Source organism: Brassica oleracea, chromosome C3 (genome assembly GCF_000695525.1).
Source record: "Brassica oleracea var. oleracea cultivar TO1000 chromosome C3, BOL, whole genome shotgun sequence".
In the NCBI taxonomy this organism is placed as follows: Eukaryota; Viridiplantae; Streptophyta; class Magnoliopsida; order Brassicales; family Brassicaceae; genus Brassica; species Brassica oleracea.
In genome coordinates, this window is record NC_027750.1 from 31,002,680 (window position 1) to 31,023,176 (window position 20,497).

The 20,497-nt window shown below is 34.0% G+C and overlaps 2 protein-coding genes and 1 pseudogene across 2 annotated transcripts; 1 reads left to right on the forward strand and 2 right to left on the reverse strand.

Annotated features, from left to right (window-relative positions):
- The first annotated feature begins 144 nt into the window (after positions 1 to 144).
- On the forward strand, positions 145 to 2,895 carry LOC106330365. Its single transcript, XM_013768840.1, has 2 exons — positions 145 to 1,645; positions 1,883 to 2,895. Exons 1-2 carry the CDS (start codon positions 145 to 147, stop codon positions 2,893 to 2,895), a joined length of 2,514 nt encoding a protein of 837 aa, XP_013624294.1.
- Positions 2,896 to 8,360: 5,465 nt separating this feature from the next.
- LOC106331442 (protein CONTINUOUS VASCULAR RING 1-like) lies at positions 8,361 to 10,247 on the reverse strand. Its single transcript, XM_013769798.1, has 7 exons — positions 10,008 to 10,247; positions 9,717 to 9,769; positions 9,530 to 9,639; positions 9,205 to 9,372; positions 9,041 to 9,138; positions 8,844 to 8,970; positions 8,361 to 8,755 (listed from the first exon to the last, which is right to left on the reverse strand). The coding sequence occupies exons 1-7, from the start codon at positions 10,143 to 10,145 to the stop codon at positions 8,652 to 8,654; spliced, it is 798 nt and encodes a 265-aa protein (XP_013625252.1). The 5' UTR covers positions 10,146 to 10,247; the 3' UTR covers positions 8,361 to 8,651.
- Positions 10,248 to 11,728: 1,481 nt separating this feature from the next.
- Positions 11,729 to 15,303, reverse strand: LOC106333362 (annotated as a pseudogene).
- Positions 15,304 to 20,497: the final 5,194 nt, after the last annotated feature.

A 20,497-nucleotide genomic window follows, 5' to 3' on the forward strand; every position in this document is an offset into this window, starting at 1 on the left:
GAGGCATGACGGTTTCCTATTATTCCTTCCACTCCGATGTCTGCTCTGTACCAACGGTTAAGGCTTGCAAAAGTTTGATGCCGCTCACTTAATAGGAACAGTTTCAGTAATATTCAAGCCAGAGCTAAGGAAGCCCTTACTGCTATGCAAGAGGCTCAAAGACAAGCTCTTACCCTCCCCTCTCCACAGACCTTTGAGGATGAAAATAGAGCTCGCGCTTCATGGATGTTTTTTGCAGCCGCAGAAGAATCATTTCTACATCAAAAAAGCAGAGTTCGTTGGCTTAATGTTGGGGACCTGAACACAGGTGTTTTTCACAAAGCAGTGAGAGCTAATTTATCAAGAAATGTCATTCATTACCTTCTTTATGAGTTGGATAGGAGGGTCTTTGACTCATCAGCCTTGAAGGACATGATTATTCAGTACTACTTAAGTCTTTTGGGTACTGAAAATCAGGACATATCCCCTTTCTCGGTGGCACAAATCCAGGAGATCCATCCGTTCAGATGCTCGGACGATCTAGCTGCTCAAATGAGTGCAATTCCTACTGATGAAGAGATTCGAAAAACTATTTTTTCCCTACCGAAAAGCAAATCTCCTGGTCCCGACGGTTTTTCTGTGGAGTTCTTTCTATCTTCATGGGATTTGGTAGGAGGTGATCTGATAAAAGCAGTTAAAGATTTTTTCTTAAACCCGGATTTATCTCATCAAGTAAACTCCACGGTCTTAGCTCTTCTGCCAAAGGTTCCGGGTGCTTCAAGACTTTCAGAGTATCGCCCCATCTCCTTGTGCAATACAGTTTACAAGGTGATCTCAAAGATAATAGGAAGCCGACTGAAGCTCATTACTCCCCTTGCTGTCCAGAGAAACCAGGTCGGATTCATTACAGGTCGCCTTCTTTGTGAAAATGTCTTGCTAGCTTCTGAGCTCGTTTCAGATTTCAACAAGCCAGGAGATGTTACAAGAGGATGTTTACAGATAGACATCACAAAAGCTTATGACAACGTTGATTGGCAGTTTGTGCTAAATATTCTTGATGCATTTGAGCTTCCTGAGTTGCTTATTCAATGGATCCGGAGCTGTGTAACTTCCCCACACTATTCTGTTGCTTTTAATGGTGAGCTCATTGGGTTTTTCCCGGGGAAGAAAGGTCTAAGGCAGGGAGATCCTATCTCCTCCTCTCTTTTTGTGTTAGCAATGGACATTCTCTCTAAGAAGTTGGATAGAGCAGCGCAGAGCAGGCAGTTTGGGATCCATCATTGGTGTTCCTACCCACTTATTACCCACTTATCTTTTGCAGACGATATGCTAATTTTCTTTGACGGTTCTACAGCATCATTGGGAGTAATTATCCAGTTACTTAATGAGTTTCATTCTGGATCTGGTCTTTGCCTTAATCTCGCCAAAACTGGGTTATTTGTTGATGGAGCTAATCATACAGTCTCTAGAGAAATGGCTGCTTCTTTTGGGTTAAGTCAAGGTAGCTTACCTGTTCGTTATTTAGGCCTTCCCTTAATGCCTCATAAGCTTCGGCCACATGACTATCAACCCTTGATCGATAGAGTTACGAAGAAAATCAAATCGTGGACTCTCCGGAATCTCTCTTTTGCAGGACGGCTTCAGCTCATCCAGTCAGTTCTTTATGGTATGTTTAATTTTTGGGCTTCAGTCTTTCCACTGCCCAAAGGTTGCATAGAGGCTATAGAGCGTTTGTGTAATGCTTTTCTTTGGACGGGAGACTCGGTGTCTGCTCGAGGGGCAAAAATTGCGTGGGAGTCAGTATGTACTCCAAAGAAGGTGGGGGGCCTAGGGCTGCGACGACTATAAGATTCTAATCAAGTGTTTGGTTTGAAGTTGATTTGGCTGCTTTTCGCGGGAACAGGATCTCTTTGGGTTGCTTGGGTTAAGCACAACATCATTGGAGATAGGCTGCTTTGGGATGCTGATTTTTCAAATTCAGGGTCTTGGTTGTGGAGAGGTTTAATGAATTTGAGACCATTAGCCCGTCCATTTCTGTCCTGCTTCGTGCAATCAGGAGACACAGCATTGTTTTGGCATGATAATTGGACGGGTTTGGGACCACTGCTTGAGATAACAGGTGCTAACGGTCCAAGAGTTTCTGGAATATCTGCTCTCAGTTCGGTTTCAGAGGCCATTAGAGACGGAGAATGGACTTTGACAAGAGGTAGACATAGGATCATTCAGCTACTGCGAGCGTGTCTTCAGATCCAACCTCCAGACCTTATTGCTGAAGCTGATGACTATTTTCTTTGGAATACTTCTCCTAATACTGTTCCTGGACAGTTCTCGGCCTCTAAAACATGGGAAGCCTTACATCCTTCGCCTCCAACAGTACCGTGGTACAACTCTATTTGGTTTAAACAAGGAATTCCAAAACATGCCTTTCATGCTTGGGTCTCAGTGAGAAACAGGCTTCCTACAAGAGACAGACTTCTCAGATGGGGAATGAGTGTCCCATCAACTTGTCTGCTTTGTGGTGTAGCTGATGAAACACGAGATCATATTTACCTCTCTTGCACATTCTCTAAGGACATATGGGATTCTTTTTTTGGTCAAGGTGGTTTCAATCAACCGTATGGTTTTGCCGACGTTATCAGATGGATGCATCACTCAACTCCACCTGGTAAATTGAGAACAATTTGCAAGTTAATTGCACAGGCTGTCTTCTATGCGATTTGGAATGAGAAAAACAAAAGGTTGCATACTTCAGTGGCTAGACCCCTTCAGCTAATTACAAAGGAGATCAAGATTATTTTGAAAGCAAAGTTATATGGTATGGATCAGAACATTAGGAATAACAACAGGCTCAATTCGATCAGGCATAACACCATTGACACATACTTGCATTCATGGTTTCAGCACTTCTCCTTGTGATCCAGATCACTTCAATCAAGACATTACTCTGTTAAATTTGTTGATGCGCATGTGTTTCACATTTCTTTTGTATTCAGCCTTATCTTCTATTTCTTTTCTTCTGTAATTTCGAAACAATGTCCCGTTAGAGAAAAAAAAAAAAAAAAAAAAAAAAAGGACAAACAAAACGGAGAAGCCATTGACGATTCATCGCGAATGCTTTTTGGTTTTAACTAATGCTTGCCTTCTTGCCTGTGAGCTTTTTTATTTGAAACGAAGATCAGGAAGATATATGGTTAGAGGCGACTCGAAAATATGCGAAAGGAAAAGAAAATAATTTGATTGAATGGTCGAAGTTGTTCTTTAGTTCGTCATAATATATAAAGGGTACAAGTCATACTCCTGCTAGTTATAGGAAACACCAACGTACTAACAATATTATCTTAGTTTACGATAATTAAATTTTCCTTGTTTTTAGTAGCAAGTTTAGGATAATTAGGTGTTTCACCGACATAATAATTTTACGATACATGCATTATAAATATAAAAGATCATCATCATAATTAATTATTTTTATGTTCTTAATCATTTTCATTTTTCAATTTTTATTTTCTTTTTTCGTTTTCTTAATCATTGAAATATATAAAACTATTAGAAGTCATCACATATCAAACATACAATAAAATAAAATAGCTAAGATAAACCTTCGTCTAAATTACTTTTGTAAACCACCAATATGTATGAAATTACAAAAAAAAACTCCAAAGTACAAAACTAAAATAAAACAAAGTAAGTAAAATAAACAAAAAAAATTGATGATAACATAAAAGAAAAGGGAATTGAGATAATAATAATAATATATATCTTTTGCTTAGTTGATAAATATATGCACAAACTTATCTTACTATTTTAGTTTATTTCTTTATAAAAAGAAATAAGTGATGGATCATCAGATAATATCAAACACCATTGATAATATCAGATAAAACATCATTATCCTACGTATTTCTTAATTTTTTTTTTCTTTTAGCAATTTTTATTATAATTAATTATTTAATTCATTAATTTATGATCAATTAAATAAAAAATAAATATAATAATTCATTAAGTATTAACCGCTCTAACTTTTAAGTGAGAGTTCGAATGTAAAAAATCACTTCACAAAACTTCAAAATATAAAATTAAAATAAAAACAAAGCAAATTAAATTAAATTAAATTAAAATTAAAATTAAAATTGATGATAACTTAAAAGAAAAGGGAACTGAGATAATAATAATATATCTTTTGTTTAGTTGATAAATATATACACAAAACTTATTTTATTATTATAGTTTATTTCTTAATAAAAAGAAATAAGTGATGGATCATCAGATAATACCAAACACCATAGATAATATTCAAATAAATCATCATTATCATACGTATTTTTCATTTTTTTCTGCTGGCAAATTTTATTATAATAATTTATTAATAGTATAAGCGCTCTAACTTTTAAAGTGAAAACTCGAATGCGAAAGATTATTACATAAATAATAGTATAGATAGATAGATCAAAAAATTATAAGAAGAGGAAGACCACCAAGAAATAGTTGTGCATCACACAGAGAAGCTTTGACATACTCAAAATACATATGCAAGAATTACTCTAGAAGTAAAAACCATAACACAAAATAAAGCATAGAATATTTCCACTATGTTTCATTAGAATTCTTTTAAAATAACTTACATGTACGGCTTTAAGCAGAATAATCAACAAGCGTAAGAACACCTTAATTTGTTAAATTATCATCCCACATCCTAATATGGAAGGCAACTTTGGTTACTCTCTCCTTAGTTCTTTTGTTTGCACTCACTTAAAAATCTATGAAAACTCACTTATACTAAAATACAGTTCCAAGTGATGGTCTCGTACACACCACAATGCTCTTATACTTATGCAAGAGAAGGCGACTAAACTAGTCCCCAAAAAGATATTATCAAATCTTTCAAACTTAAAATATATCCTAAAACTCTACCAATTTTGTTTGAAATCTTCCACCATTGAGTTTTCCTTTCACCAAGATAAATCTTTGGCTGCTCAATTTCATCTCAACTCCAGCTCTAGTCTTCAAATAACATCTGATCAGCTCCAACTTAACTCCAGCCCAGCTCCATGTCAACTGCAGCTCAACTCCAGCTCTAGTCTTTAAATCAGTATACTCAGTTCCAACTTGATCATTACATTCTTCAAACTCGTTGTAGCAGATCATAGATCATGTTACACTTCCGACTGTTACAAGCTGCTCGTCGGATGTTTGCATTTCCAATCTCTTCCTTTTAGCTTTGAATGTTTCTCAAGTAGAGATACACTTGCCAACCACAAAAAGAAATTACACGCATTGAAATCCAATTTTTTCAAACATACAGATTCAGGTGAGATACAATAACAAAAGAATTGAAAATAAAAATAAAAATTCTTCTATTTCTCACCCCACGACTCATAGGCTAGAAACAGACAAAAAAAAAAAAAGCAATCGTAGTAGCGGTCCTGAGGGGAAGCGGAGGAAGCTCGGGCTTCCGGCCTTTATTTTTATAAGTAATATTTTGGCCGTAAAATTACAGAAATCTGCAAGTAGTCCCATGGTAAATGTAACAATGCAATGCTGAGAAGGTGTCGAGTTCGAACATCATGGCCTCATTCAAACATATTTTTAGAATTTTTTTATCAATTAATGGGCCTTAATTATTTTTTGTGCTTCTGGTCTTATTATTCTCAGGTCCGGCATTGCGTATATGTGTAAGAACTTGAGAAGATATAAAGCTAAAAAGAGGCAGACTGAAGATGCAAAGATCTGACGAAGATCTTGTACTAGTTGGAACTGCATCATGATCTGCTAAATCAAGTTTGAAAAATAGAAGGATTGAGCTATTGTTAAGTAGCTGACTTGGAGACTAGAGCTTAACTGAACATTGTTAGGACGCTGAGCAGTGGCGAATGCACATGGAGTAACAGGGGGGCATCTGCCCCCAACTCATTTTGAAAATCCCATGTAAAGTATTGACTAATTCTAAATATGCCCCTCCTGTTTTAACAAATCGGTCCTTAGTTTTATGAATAGTTTTAATTATGCCCCCTCAAACTTTTTCTCTAGCTCCGCCCCTGACGCTGAGGACACATATTTACCTTGGAGAAGAAAAAGTCTTTGAAGGAAGATAACATAAAAACTTAGTAGATGGTATGAAATATTCACTTTAAAGAAGATGACTAGGATTATTTACCTACCTTGTATAAGTCGAAAACTATGCACCGTGTATAAAAGTATTCTTAGGAAAAGGATTTCATAGCTTCTAGGTGACTGAAACACACATTGTTAAAGAATGAGGTTTTATGATTTTGTATTCGAACTAACGTGTGAAGCTAGTTTAAGTTACAAAATTTGTAAATCTAATCTATTAAAAGAGAAGTACAAATTAGGACTAATCCTTAAACTTACACAATATAACTTAATGCCATTGAAATAATTAAATGAACCTATTTTTAAGTAATTTTGGTCTTTTCCAAAATTAATGAAGTAATAATTACTCCTAATTATATAATTATATGTTTTTCATGACTTTTTCAAAATTAATAAAATATTTCCTAAATTAAATTCACAATCAATTCAATATAAATCTTCTAACTTCTCTATATCATATTAATATTATAAACATTAATGAATATCAATAATATACAAAAAATATTTATGTAACGATATAAGTTACATTTTGTCTCATTCTCCTCCACAGTTCATGTTACTCTTCTTTTTTTTTTTTAACAAATTCTTCTTCTTACCAATATAAATATATTACATGCACCATTATAATTATTTACAAACTTACCAGGTATATAAAATAATTTATTAGACATTTTCATAAAATTTTGATCCACAAAAAATAAAATAAAACATTTATATAGATGCACAGATCATATTCTAAAAATGGTGGTAATACAATTGACGGTTTATAAGATAAAATTAAATTAAAAAAATATAAACTATAAAATTATTATGCTTATAAATGTTATTAAATAATTATTTAACACATGTAAAATTTTAAAATACATATTATCACTTAGACAAAAAAAAAATTTACTTACAAAAATAAAAGCAAACATTCGCAAGGTCGTGGTTTAAATGTACAAAAACTTAAACTCATTTATAATTTCTTATCAATTACATATTTTCTTACAAATTTAAATCTTAATTTGTATATGTTCCAAATTTGATAGAAATTTAACAATCATTTTATTTTCTTACAAATATTATAGCTAATGTTTCATTTATAAATAGTATGCTAATTCACAATTGTCTATTTTTGTACTTTTTATTTAAAAAAATTGTTCGCTATATATCTTAGACATGGATCTTACTAAATAAATGTTAGATTTGTTTATATATTACCTAATATTGATGATACATTTTACGCTAAAATATAAAATTAAGTACAAATATAATATTTAAATTTACAAATATGACTACATTAACAAATATATCATTAAATACAAACACAAATTAAATACTCGCGCAGTCGCGCTGTTCAAGGTCTAGTTTTTTTATAAAAAAAATTCCCTATTAAATACATATCTTTGTAGAGATATTTTTTTGGTGTATTTTGTATTACAATTTTGACGCACTTCTTTCATTTACACTAATAATCCCAACCATAAACTAACTTGGAGGACTCGCGGAGATCGACAAAAACTCTAGAGTCCCATTAGGCCTGAGCATTTTAATCTGGACCCGAAAACCCGAACCGGAACCTACCCAAAAATATCCGATCCGAATCGAAAGTTTACAAGTATCTTTTGGGTCTAAATTTTTTTACCCGGATAGACCCGGAACCGAAAGGAACCGACCCGAATAGACCTGGACCCGAAAAAAACCGACCCGAATAGATCCGACCCCATAAGAACCGATTTGTACCCGACTTAAAAACATGTATATCTAAAACTATGATTTTTTGTGTTCTATTTTATATATATTATTTTATGATTTAATTGAAATATTTTTTGTTAACAATATTTGTTATTATTTTGTAATATTTTTTAAGTAATATGAAGTTTTAAAATGTAAAATTTAGATTTTAAAAATATTTTATTTTAATTATTAATAGTTTCATTTAAGTTGTTTTGTAAAATTTTAGATATATACGACAAATATCAACTAAATTTGATGGAATTGGGTATGTATGTTTTTTCAAATCCTAAATACACGAACCCGACCCGGACCCGATATGGAGCCGAAAAATTATAGGTATTTTAATTATAGACCCGAGAAGAACCGACCCGGACCTGAACCGAAAATTTCTAAGTACCTATTGGGTCTAAATATTTAAGACCCGAAAAACCCGGACCCGAAAGGAACCGGCTCGAACCCGATCCGAAAACCCGGGCCTAATTCCCATACGTTTCCAGAGAAAACACCAAACACTTGTTCATGCTTGAAACTAGGTCCTTCTCATAGATAACTCCTGTAAATGCTGTTGTAATACATACGACCTTCGTAAAACAAACTGTAGTAAAATGGGATGGACCTAGATGAATATATCGGTACAGTTTACTTGAGAGTAAGAGAATCTAGTATATAGACACAAACAGTACTAACACAAACGGAGATAGTCTCGAGAACAAACCACTTCTAGGACACGATTACTTTTCTAATGCTTGAACTTCACATGTGAAATTAACTGAATCCAACAGAAAAGACATGGAAAAATAAAGATTTGAGAATCTGTTTTCTTTTTGGGAAAGGACTAATCTTCAGCTTCTTTCAACTCTACTACTTCTACTTCTTTCTGGAGCAATTCTCATGTCAAGTGTTGACAGAACTTGCGGCATTGACATTCCTCCTGACACTACGATCTCTGTAGATAAATAATTCACACCCCAAAAATCAGAACATAACACTTATCAACATTTTTAATAATGAAATAAAATTAATCTTCTCCTCACCTATGCCTTCCCTTACTGAGAGGTTTGGTCTGATCACGTCCTTCGTATTTACAAGGAACACATCCCCAATGTAAAGGTGATTTGTAGGCACATAGACACAGCAAAGCTCCTCTTCATCCGTGTAAGTCTGCAATGATTTTAAACACATTTTAGGTTTTGCCTTTTCAGGAAGAAGCAAAGAGTTTCTTGTAACAGACCTGTAGAACAACGGTCGATGTGATGAACCCAATGGCGTACTCACCAATACGTGGATGCCTTATAATGGCTACTTCTTTGAAAGCCTGAGTGTTTTGATCTGGAACATACTAAAGGGTGAGAAGCAGTTATATAAAATCAAGACTCCACAAAAACAGATCAATACCTGGTGAAATGGCAGTACTGATTTGCTTGGAGGCATTGTAGATGTGGCGAACAAACGGCATCCGCTTGATAAACCACTCTCCCAAATTGAGAACCGAAGTCCCTAACCATGATGACATGAACACTCCAACCAAGAAGATGAATGTAATAGACGTGATAAAGCCAAGCCCTGGAAAGCAAATTTAATTAAAAAAGCTGACATCAAACACTTGTCTTCAACTTATACAGCTACATGATTCTTCTAGATAAGATAGATAGATAGAGTCTTTTTGGTACAGTTAATTGCTAGATGGAGATATACAGAGGACTAGGGAAGGGAAGCTAACCAAAGATATCGATTCCGAGTTGAGCATAAATAGGGGAGAAGAACCCATCAACGAAATGAATAAACCACCAAGTCACATAGAAAGTGATCGCCATTGGAAGCAAGATAACACTGGAAAACGATTTAGGAGTTTGTGAATCAGAACAATTACATTAAGCAAAGAAAGAAAGAAGAGACAGTTCCCTTACCATCCAGTCATGAACTTCTTTGACGCCCAGCTTCTTATCAACTTGTAAAACGTCTAAAAGATCAAACAAAACATTTCTCAGTCAGTAAAAGCCATCAAAATTAGCTAAACAGAGCAATCTCAAAAACAGATCCTTTCTTCCAAAATCTACAATCTTGACAACGCAATTGAAGATTCGGGCACTAATCCCAACAAAACCCAGATTGAAATTTTTAAAATTTCTCCATCGAAACCCTAAATCGCAGCACAAACTTATAAACCCCTAAAAGATAAAAAGGTGATTAGTGATAACCTCCTGAGAAGAAGAGGAAGAGGAGGAAGGAGAGGGTTTGGGAGTAGAATCGTGATCATCTTCGCCGGAGTGAGCAACTGGGATCAGAAGCTCCCGATCTCTGTTGGCCATCACGATCCCCGGTTTCGCGTCGCCCATATACAGTGACGAAGAGAAGGAAATCGAAACCCCAGAAGCAAGCAATAGAGAAGACGGAGAAGGAAGGAAGAAGAGATCAACAATGGAAGAAAGGGTCAAAGATTTAACGATTAAGAAAAGTTCCCAAAGCTGACTCTTTATTCGACGGTCAGAGAGACAGAGAGAGAGAGAGAGTCAGAAAACAATAGGTTTAGGAAATTTTGTTATTAGTATAAGTATAAACTTTATTATCTATCTATCTATCTTTTCTATTAATAACTAAAGCACAAAATAATATTTACCTATTTAAAAGTAATTTTTTTTTACAGATTTTCATTCATATTTAACTAATTCTAACCATTTTATTTATTATTTTTTCTAAATAATTCAACAAGATTTATTACAAATTATAAATATAATTTCTTTATTTTAAAATTTTTATTATATCTTTTATATTCTTTTTCACTATTTTGATTATTTTATTAATTATCTTTTCCATAATAATTCGATAAAATTTATTTTAAACGTTAACCATACTAAGTCGACATTTTTGAAATAAATTGCTCAATTTGTCAAAAAAATTAAAACTGTTAACAAAGAATTTTTTATTTGATTATAAAATCAGCCATGCATGGATTTTGGGTACGCCTTTAAATACAGATTATTTCTTTTTGATACTTTTTGAGTTTTGACATTAAGTGTCGTTCGGTTATTATAAAAATTTATGTGGGTTTCGAGTCGGATCTTTCCCGATTTTGATAGATTTAGTTCTGATGTATAAAAACTTTAAAATATCCAAATAACTTATTAGAAATGTCATTAAACAATTTACAAAAAAAAATCAAAATCAAAATCTGTGCAGATGCGCGGATCATGGTATCTATTTAATGATAAATGTCTCTAATGACAAACTTTACCTAATTATTTTAATTATTTTCGGAAACCAAATTATTTAGTTCTCGATAATTTTGTTTAATTAATTATTTTTGACTATCCGTTTAGATTTAAATAAATGGTATCATTGTTATAGTTTTATATGTTTGGATGAGGGTATCTCACATAATTGATTTATTTGTTGAAGACAACTGCTATGTTGGGGGAGTTGGGATTAAAACAGCGTGAAACTTCTTCTAATCATTAACGATCACATGGATAATGTGTTATCAACAGCATGAAACTTCCAATCATTCACCATCACATGGATAATGTGTAATCAAACACCCGTAACATTTTGGATATTTTAGGATAAAATAATGGTTTAATCGATATTATACATTTTTAACAGCAAAAAGACAATTTTTTACGTCAGAAGGATTGTGTGTTATCTCCTAGTCTAAAAGCTAGAAGCTCCGTCCTCAAAAAGTTAAAAACATAGAAGCTCAGTCCTCCTCAAAAAGTTCACAAGCTTTAGTGGGAAATGGTAAAATCTTGCTAAGAAAAGAGTGAGAAACACGAGCTCCAAACTTTGTAGGTGTACCTTTACACCATACTCTTCTTGTTTGCCATGTTATGTCCATGATTAATGTCCTCTATTTTGTAAGTGAAGAACAACAAAGACATCATTTAAAGATTATGAAACAACATGTACACGATTGAGATATAGTTATCTTTTTCAAAATTTAAACCCCTTAAGCTAGGGACTTCTCTTTCCGAGGAATAAAGCCAGAAGGAAGGGTGTGAGTGTGAACATTGTACAATTCATTTGCTACTATGCTTTCATTCCTTGTCCCTAGCTACACTCTTATGTCCTCTGTAAATGTATCATCCCGCATGGATTTTCATGATAAATTTCTATCTTTGGGGCTTCTAAAACCGTTAAAATTCTCTAGCTTCTCCAAGTAGGATAACTTTTTCGGCGTAACACTTGGGGGTGTGGTAGGTTTATCACTCCAACCCATGAAATCGAACAAGGTCTTGGAATGCTGCCGGTCAAGCTTCTCGGTTTCTTCTCCCGAGTTAGAAGACCCCGGTGACTCTGAATCCGTCTCCGTTCGCCCACCATCTGATGTTTCTTCAGCCAATAAAGCCTGCTTTAGTGCCAAAGAATCTGTGTAAAGAACATCTTCTATCCTTGACATCACCGTGTAAGCCAAGCTCTCAAGTATCCTCGAGTAACTCTCCAACACCGCTTGTCCAATGTCCTGTATTCATTTAAGCAATAAATAGTTAAGACTATCTATTGTTTCCTATAACCACCATAAATATTAGAGAAATAACTTTATGAAAGTAGTAAAACACTTTTTATTACAAAATAGTACACGAAAAAAAATCCAAAATGTAATCAACTAAAAGTTAAAAAGACTTTTATTTATTTTATATTTGAGTTTGGATTTATTGATTAGAGTTTTAAGTTTTAGTTTTTGGGGGTGTGATTAGGGTAAGAGATTAAAGTTTGAAGTAATTTACATTATTTTACCCTTGAAATAATGCTATTTTGGAGATTTTTTCCTTTTCTGCTATTTTGTCATAATTTTTTTGTGTTAGCTAAGGGATTTGCCCTAAAAAATATGTTATTTCTTGTTATCTAACTCGTGTACCGTAGATGAAGGCTCAATCGCATAATTATTAACTGGACTGACATTCTATCATTGTCATCGGTTGATGATGGACTAATTAACTAATATATTGCTTTGCATTTTACCTTGTTAAACTGAATCTTGGAGATGTCAAGGGAAGATTGAGGAAGGCCAGGAAATTTCTGTTTGAGGAAGACCAAGATCGTCTCTGCTCTCTCTTCGAACAACTCTCTTTTCTCCAAGCTAACAGCTGATCCCCAAGAAGATTTGCTGTCCTTTACGTGAAGCTTCCTCTTCCATCTCACAACAGATGCCTCAATCTTATTCTTCAAATCCAACACTTTGTGCTCTGTCGACAAGTCCATCATGGACAAGAACGGCGCTGGATCAAACCACTCCTCCGTTATGCTCTTGTAGATCGAATCTCCAAGACTGGCTCCTCCGTTCTAGCAACATAAATTAAAGCTTAAAATCTGTATATAACACAACAAAAGGAGACATGAAATATTGTTTACCTTAAGGGAGAGAGTCGATGTAGCTCTCGGGTATAGCCATTTCAGAGAGGACTTGAGCATTAATGGCCATTGCAGCTTTTTGAACCTGTGTGACTGAATCTTTTTGGAAGTAAAGCATTCTCCGAGCCGGGTCAGATAAACCGCCGGGAGGAACTTTCACCGGAGGAAGCCACCATTTGTCGTTTGACCTAGCATTGCTAGCTTGTTAATTTCCCTTCTTCTGAATCTCTTGACACATAATAAAACTCATTGTGTCCTTTGAAATTGTCAAGTGTATCCTGAATAAACATGTTTTCATCACCATTAATCCATTATACGGTAGCTCTTACACTAACTACTATATTTATGTCGAATTATGAACAATAAGAAAATGAAAAATATAGTAAAACTTATATAATTTAGGGCAAATCTCCAAAATAGCACATTTCTAAGTTTATGTCACAAAAATAGCCCTGAAAAACAAAAATGACCAAAATAGCATTTTATCATTTGAAAAATTTAAATTATTTTTATTTTTCAAAATTTGAAATTTTATCCCAAAACTCCACTCCCCCAACTCTAAACCCTAAACTCTAAACCCTAAACCCTAAATCCTAAATCATAAACCCCACCCCTTAACTCTAAACTCTAAACCCTAAACCCCACCCCTAAACTCTAAACCCTAAACCCCACCCCTAAACTCTAAACCCTAAACCCCACCCCTAAACTCTAAACCCTAAACCCCACCCCTAAACTCTAAACCCTAAACCCCACCCCTAAACTCTAAACCCTAAACCCTAAATCCTAAACCTCATCCCTTAACTCTAAACCCTTTAATTTACCATTGGGGTATAAATGTATATTTATCTCTTTTGATAAAACATTAAATGCTATTTTGGTCATTTTTATTTTTAGAGGCTATAATTGTGACAAAAACTTTTTTAGTGCTATGCTAGTCATTTTTTCTATAATTTATTCTCTAAATTCTTAAGGTTTCTTTTTTGTGACAAAAAAATAAGTTTAAACTTGACTACACGAATGGAAACACATACGATGAGCATGGTGTCGAGTTTTCGAAGGGCTGGGATGTTCATGAGAAGATCACCTCTTTGTCTTGTCACCATAATCTACGTAAAATAAATAGACATTATATATCTTTCTAAAGAAGTATGAATGATATACTTCCTTTGGGAAGATTCGAACCTCGGTGCAAACTCCATCTTTGCTCGTTTGCTGAGAAGGAACAAACTCGACAATGTGATCGGTCACAGACAACAGCCAATCAATCTCTTTCTTCCACCTAGCTTGTCTATCTTGTGGCATCGGTTGCAGCTTTGTCTGTTCCCCGAATATAGACGCTGAAAATCGACCGTACCATCATCAAAAAATCATAAGAAGTCAATCAAAGCCCTTAAAATTACTTGTGTTGGAAGAAACAAGGAGAGTTAATGACAAATATTTACCAGCAAGATTTGTGATAGCGTTGGAAAGAGCAAGAGCAGAAGATACGCCTTTTCCGCCACCAGACATATCTTCTCCAAGTAGTAGTTTTGCGAACCTGTCCTTCATCATATCCGTATCTGCAATACTTATGTCATTATTAAGGTTTCTCTAAAAAAAGTTAGGGAAACATTTGTAGTCCGTTATAACCCTCAAATTTTCAAGATTTTATGTACATAACTATATGGCTTCCAAATTGTTTAAGACAGAACTTTATTAAAATTTTACTGAATTATCTTTAATCTCCAAAATCTCATGATTCTTCCTACGTTAGCCCATAAACTCCTGGACTAACCCTAATCAAAAAAAAAAAAACAAGTTATTGGGAAAAAAGATTCACCTGCATGCTTGTTGTCTATCGGGTCGTTTTCCCGGCCGAGTAAGAGGGGAAATCATTGGAGGAATGCTCTCAACGGGGCTTTCTGCTAAGCTATCAGAGTTTTGACTTTCGGGCGTGTTGGATTCGACAAAATGTGAATCTCCGTTCTCCAGGACAAGTGTTTGAGATTGTTGCTGTTTTGTGGAGGGTGAATCATACATTCTTTTGAAATTGAATGATTTTGAAGCGCTTAGTCCTCGTTCCAACGCTGCAACCATGGTACGACAACGTTCGCTTGTCTTCTTGCCTCGCAAGTTAAACCCCGTTTTGCCCTTTTTTAAGGACGGGTATATTTTTTGTTTTACATCTTTTTAGATAAAAGAAATAATAGTTGGACCATACTTTTATCAATGGGTCACACTGATATTTTAATAGAATAAATATAACCTTTTAGAATCTGTATTGTAGGTTTTTGTGCTACATTAAACAAAACAAAAAAAAAACTCTTTTTGGTTTTGAAGTGTAACAAAATTGTTAAGAACAAACGTCCGTCTTGGATTTAAGGATTAAAAACATTTCAAATATAAGAAATTAGTAAATCAAAATTTAGGGAGTTGGCTATTTTTAGGATTTGTTTCACTCTCTTCCGTCTTGCAAATAAATTGATGGTTTGTGGTAAAAGTGACGTTCCAGGAAGAACGGACAAGGCAATAAAAATCCAACTGATTCAACTTTCTCATGTCAGATCTACCACTCATCGAATTAACTATATTCTTATCCTCCAAATTTTATTATTCCTTAATCGCTATTTAAGTTAGTTTCAACGTAGAATTTTGATTGTGCACATGCTCTGAGTTTATATAACTAAAACACCGTGAAACACAGATGACATAAATAAGCTTAAATACAATTTTTTCCTTCTGAAACAGATTTGCAAACTAAAAATTAAGAAACAAAGGGGCTTATTTTAAACTGAACAATTTCCATGGTACTTTTTATATATGAATTTTGATACAGTGTTTATTCCAATTTAAACTAAAGTTTTTTTGAAATAAACGATTTCAACTATCAGATTTAAGCCGAAATCAACATTGACCGAGATTGTCTTAGTCAATTATGATGAGTCAGCTGACACATGTACAATATTCTGATGAGTCAAATGCCATGTTTCTGATTATTTTTGATTCAACTGTCACATATCATTCTTAGTTTGCAGATTGATAAAATTAAATTTTATTTTTAAATTTTATATCAAAAATCTGTTGTTTTAATATAATTATTCTATTAAAATTTTGGTACAATTTTTTGATAAGATATTATAGAACTAAAAATCAAACTATATTCAATAAAATATTTTAAAGATCTGAAATTTACATTAAGTAATATATTAAAAGTAAGAGATTTGTGATAAAAATACAAAAATAAAATTTAGTTTTATCAATCTGCAACCCAAAAAATGATATGTGTCATTTGAACCAACAATAATCAGAAACATGGCCTTTGAATCATCAAAAATTGTATGTGTGGCAGCTAACTCAGCATAGTTGACTAAAACAATCTAGCCCAATGTTGATTTCGACTTAAATGTATAATTAAGGTAGTTTATTTCAAAAAAAACTTTGGTTTAGGTTGGAATAATCACGATATCAAAGTTCAGAAGTACGATGGAAATGATTCAAGTTAAAATATACTCCCTCCGTTTTTAATATAAATCGTTTTAGAATTATACAGAAAATCATTAATTTTTATATTTTCTAAACAAAAGCATCATTAATTATTTATCTAACCACAAATCAACCAATAATAAAATAGAAGGTATATTATCATTGATCATATAACATTAAGTGTTAATAAATTTTACATCGAAAACCGAAAACGTCAAATAATTTGGAACATAAAAATTTCTATAAAACGATTTATATTAAAAACAGAGGGAATACATTTTTCCATAGTTCTTATCCCAATGGTTCAGACATAACTAACCCCATATATAAATGACCTACATTTTTTTTGATGAAATTTCAAATTTATTCATCCTTTGAGGGAACTATCATTTACAAAAGAATACTAAGACTACTTGTGGCTACTTTATTTTGCTAGGCTATGAGACTAACCGGAAAAAAAATTGGGAACAGTTCCAACTACATAGTGTGCAAAAACCAACGATGAAGAAGTCCGGCAAGCTTATGACCAGCTCTGTATTTGAGGGATGATATGCGGTTGCACATCATCTTATCTATGGCCGTGCGCATAACATCTACTGACATCCAGCTTTTATGATGTCTCCTCGCATTTCGCTCGCGCCACAGATGATAAATAGTCATTTGGAAGAGCATTTTGATAAGGATCGTGTCCATATCCCCAAGACGGAGACCATGCAGATGGTCTAGCGTCAGCTGCCAATCCGGATCAGTATAAGAGCCAAGTATGTGATTTGCTAACCCATGCCACACTGTAAATGAATAAGGACATGCGAAAAACAAATGATCCCTTGTCTCATCTCTTTCACCGCACAGTGTACATCCTTGAGTCAACCCCCATGCACGCATCCTGTCTCACGTTGACAGCCGATTCTTTACTGCAAGCCAAGTGATGAAAGAGTACCTAGGCACACCTTGTGTGAACCATACAACTTTACTCCAGTCCACCATTGCCTTCCTTAATCGGATTTGTTCCCAAGTCTAAGAGGTTGAGAACGTATCACGATAGTCATCGTCGCCATTTCTCCATAAGACTACATCTCTCCCACGATGTGGAGCAGGCACCGGTTCCTCTACAATGGCAGCGTAAAGATCATGATAGTGTCGATTACGCTGGCCTCGAATGGCCCATTCATTCTGCTTCATCGCATCACTAACTGTAGCTCGACGAGGCAGACCAATATAGGCGGTGCCTGCGGCTCCAGTAACATCGATCAGACGCCCCTTATCCAACCAATTATCAAACCAAAAATATGTGGATTCACCATCGTTAACCTCAATCTTGAGGAAACCATATGCCACATCTCGTAGTTTGAGTAACTTTCTCCACATCCAAAACCCTTTTTGTGTATCTCGAACATCCAAGAAAGAGCTGTTCTTGAGCAGGTAATATTTAATCCAGCAAACCCACAGCGACTCATGTTGAGTAAATAAGCGACAAATAAGCTTTAAGGCATAAACCATAGATGAGTCCCTCAACCTCCGAACTCCCAAGCCTCCCTCATCTTTCGGGTAACAAAGATCTGCCCAGCTCACCTTAGCTTTATGTGTCTGTGTTAGAGATCCTGACCACAAAAAAACACAGCACATACTTTCGATTGTATCAAGGCACTTAGCAGGAAGAATAAATGTTGAACTCCAAAAGTTGACAATACTCATGATGACTGAGTTAATAAGTTGAAGTCTTCTGGCAAAGGACAAACTTCTATTGGACCAACATAACATTATGCTTCGGATCTTGTCTATCAATAGTTCATAGTCAAGCGGCGATAGAGATTTAGTCTGATTAGGTGATCTACATTTATTCCATTTAAGCTTTACTTACCCTGATTAGGTGAGTTTGATAGTACAAACAGAGGTGTCTCAGCTAAGGAACCAATAGCAACATTTCTAATCTTGGGTACAACCAAAAAGGATAGTTAAACAAGGCAAGAATGTTATAGAGTTAAGTTTATTTTCACTATATAAACAAGATATTGAAGTAATTGTATCCAAATAAAGGTAGACTTTTTAAGAAAATATGGTATGCCATAATTCCAAAAAAAACTTAAAAGTATAAGTTTAACATTAATATGAAAAATGTAATTGCACAGTCCGGACGAGATACACAATATAAAATAGTCTCACAAATAACATGTAAGAGTAAATGGCATAAAATAGACAGATCCTAAGAACCACATCGTGGTGATTTAATGGTCTCCACTAGAAGAAGAATAGCCTTGTTGATCCAGGCCATAGATCGATTCTCCTCTAGTGCGAGATTATTAACCCTACATATGGCTACCGTCAATTAACATGAGATGAAATCGGCGGGGGCCTTCGGCAGCAGTGTCATTAAGCGATATTCAGACTCTGTATGGTGTTTGGATATTCGGATCATCAAAAAATAAAAAAAATAAACAGATCCTAAGATCTTACATTACAAAAATCAAATAGAACATAGTCCATTAAAATCATTGCAAGATTGATTAGTCGAAACGAGAAAAAATTGAATACCTTAATCTCAAACAATCTTAACCGGAAAATGATATAAATAAAAATAATTACAAGATAATAATTTACACGTAAGATATAACCATAACATTTCAAAAAAGAAATGTTAAATAAAATATACAAATTTTCACCACGAAACACAGACCAACCCTTAGTATCAATATATTCACGTAATTAAGTTTGCAAAACTATACGGATAGTCGGCTGATGGTGAAAGAATGAATAACTTCATAAATATATATATTCCCTATGTTCCCGAAAGTAAGATGTTTTAGATTTTTTACTTGTTCCACAAAGATAGATTTTTTACTTGTTTTAGGTACTTTTTTATAATTTTAAGAAACATTAAATGAAAATATTTGAATTGATTAAATTTCATTGGTGAAAAGTTATTGGAAAGTGTATAATAAAGTAAAAAAAAATGTTAAATTATAAACATTTATTGAATTTTTAATAATCGTTAACACTTTAGAAAATCTTATTTTCAAGAACAGATGAAGTATATCCAAAACGGGCTTGGGAATTTGGGGCCTCAAGCAAAAAAAAAAGTTTGGTCCAGTTTATCTAAAATTATGAAAAATCAAATTAAAGTAAGCAGTAAGTATCAAACTGAAACATTTATTCAAAACACGTGACCAATTGTGCTAATGAATATTATCGAGAATAATTGGCCACTTCTATTAAAACAGGAGTACATTTAGTACTTTCCCCTTTGTTTTCCTCAATAATTACCAATCTATGCCACTCATCAAAACAACACTGTAGTTTTACATTATGCTATCACGTTAATCTAATAAACCGATACAATTGTTTTTCATGTCTCTTGGCCCACCCATTCCACATTCTCAGACTCAATTATTACGTATGGTCACGTTTCTTGGCCCATTCCACAAAACACTAAAGCTTAACCCAATAAATTGTTCCTATAATTACTACTAAATCGTTATCATATTTTCCTTCTAAATCTCGATACTATTCAACTAATGATTCCTAATTCTACTCAAACAACATTAACTGCAGCAAATCATAGCACAATATTCTTCAATTCGAAAATAAAACATCCAAACTTTTTTCCTATTTCTACTCTGTTATAAAAGAACTGGAATTTATTTGTATCGCAGGAATTTAAATAAGGGCGAAATTTTATACCCGTAGAAAGAAATAATACTGATACAGAGAGAGAATAGAAGAGAAGTGTTTTTTGAGGTGTGTTTTATAAACGATCGAAACGATCGTTTATATAGAAGAAGAATTCACTGTGCAAATAGTACAGCGGGCCCCACATCTTTTTATATATTCAAACATTTCGGCGCTGCTTTTGTTTACTTTCGTAACACTCCCCCTTGGGGGC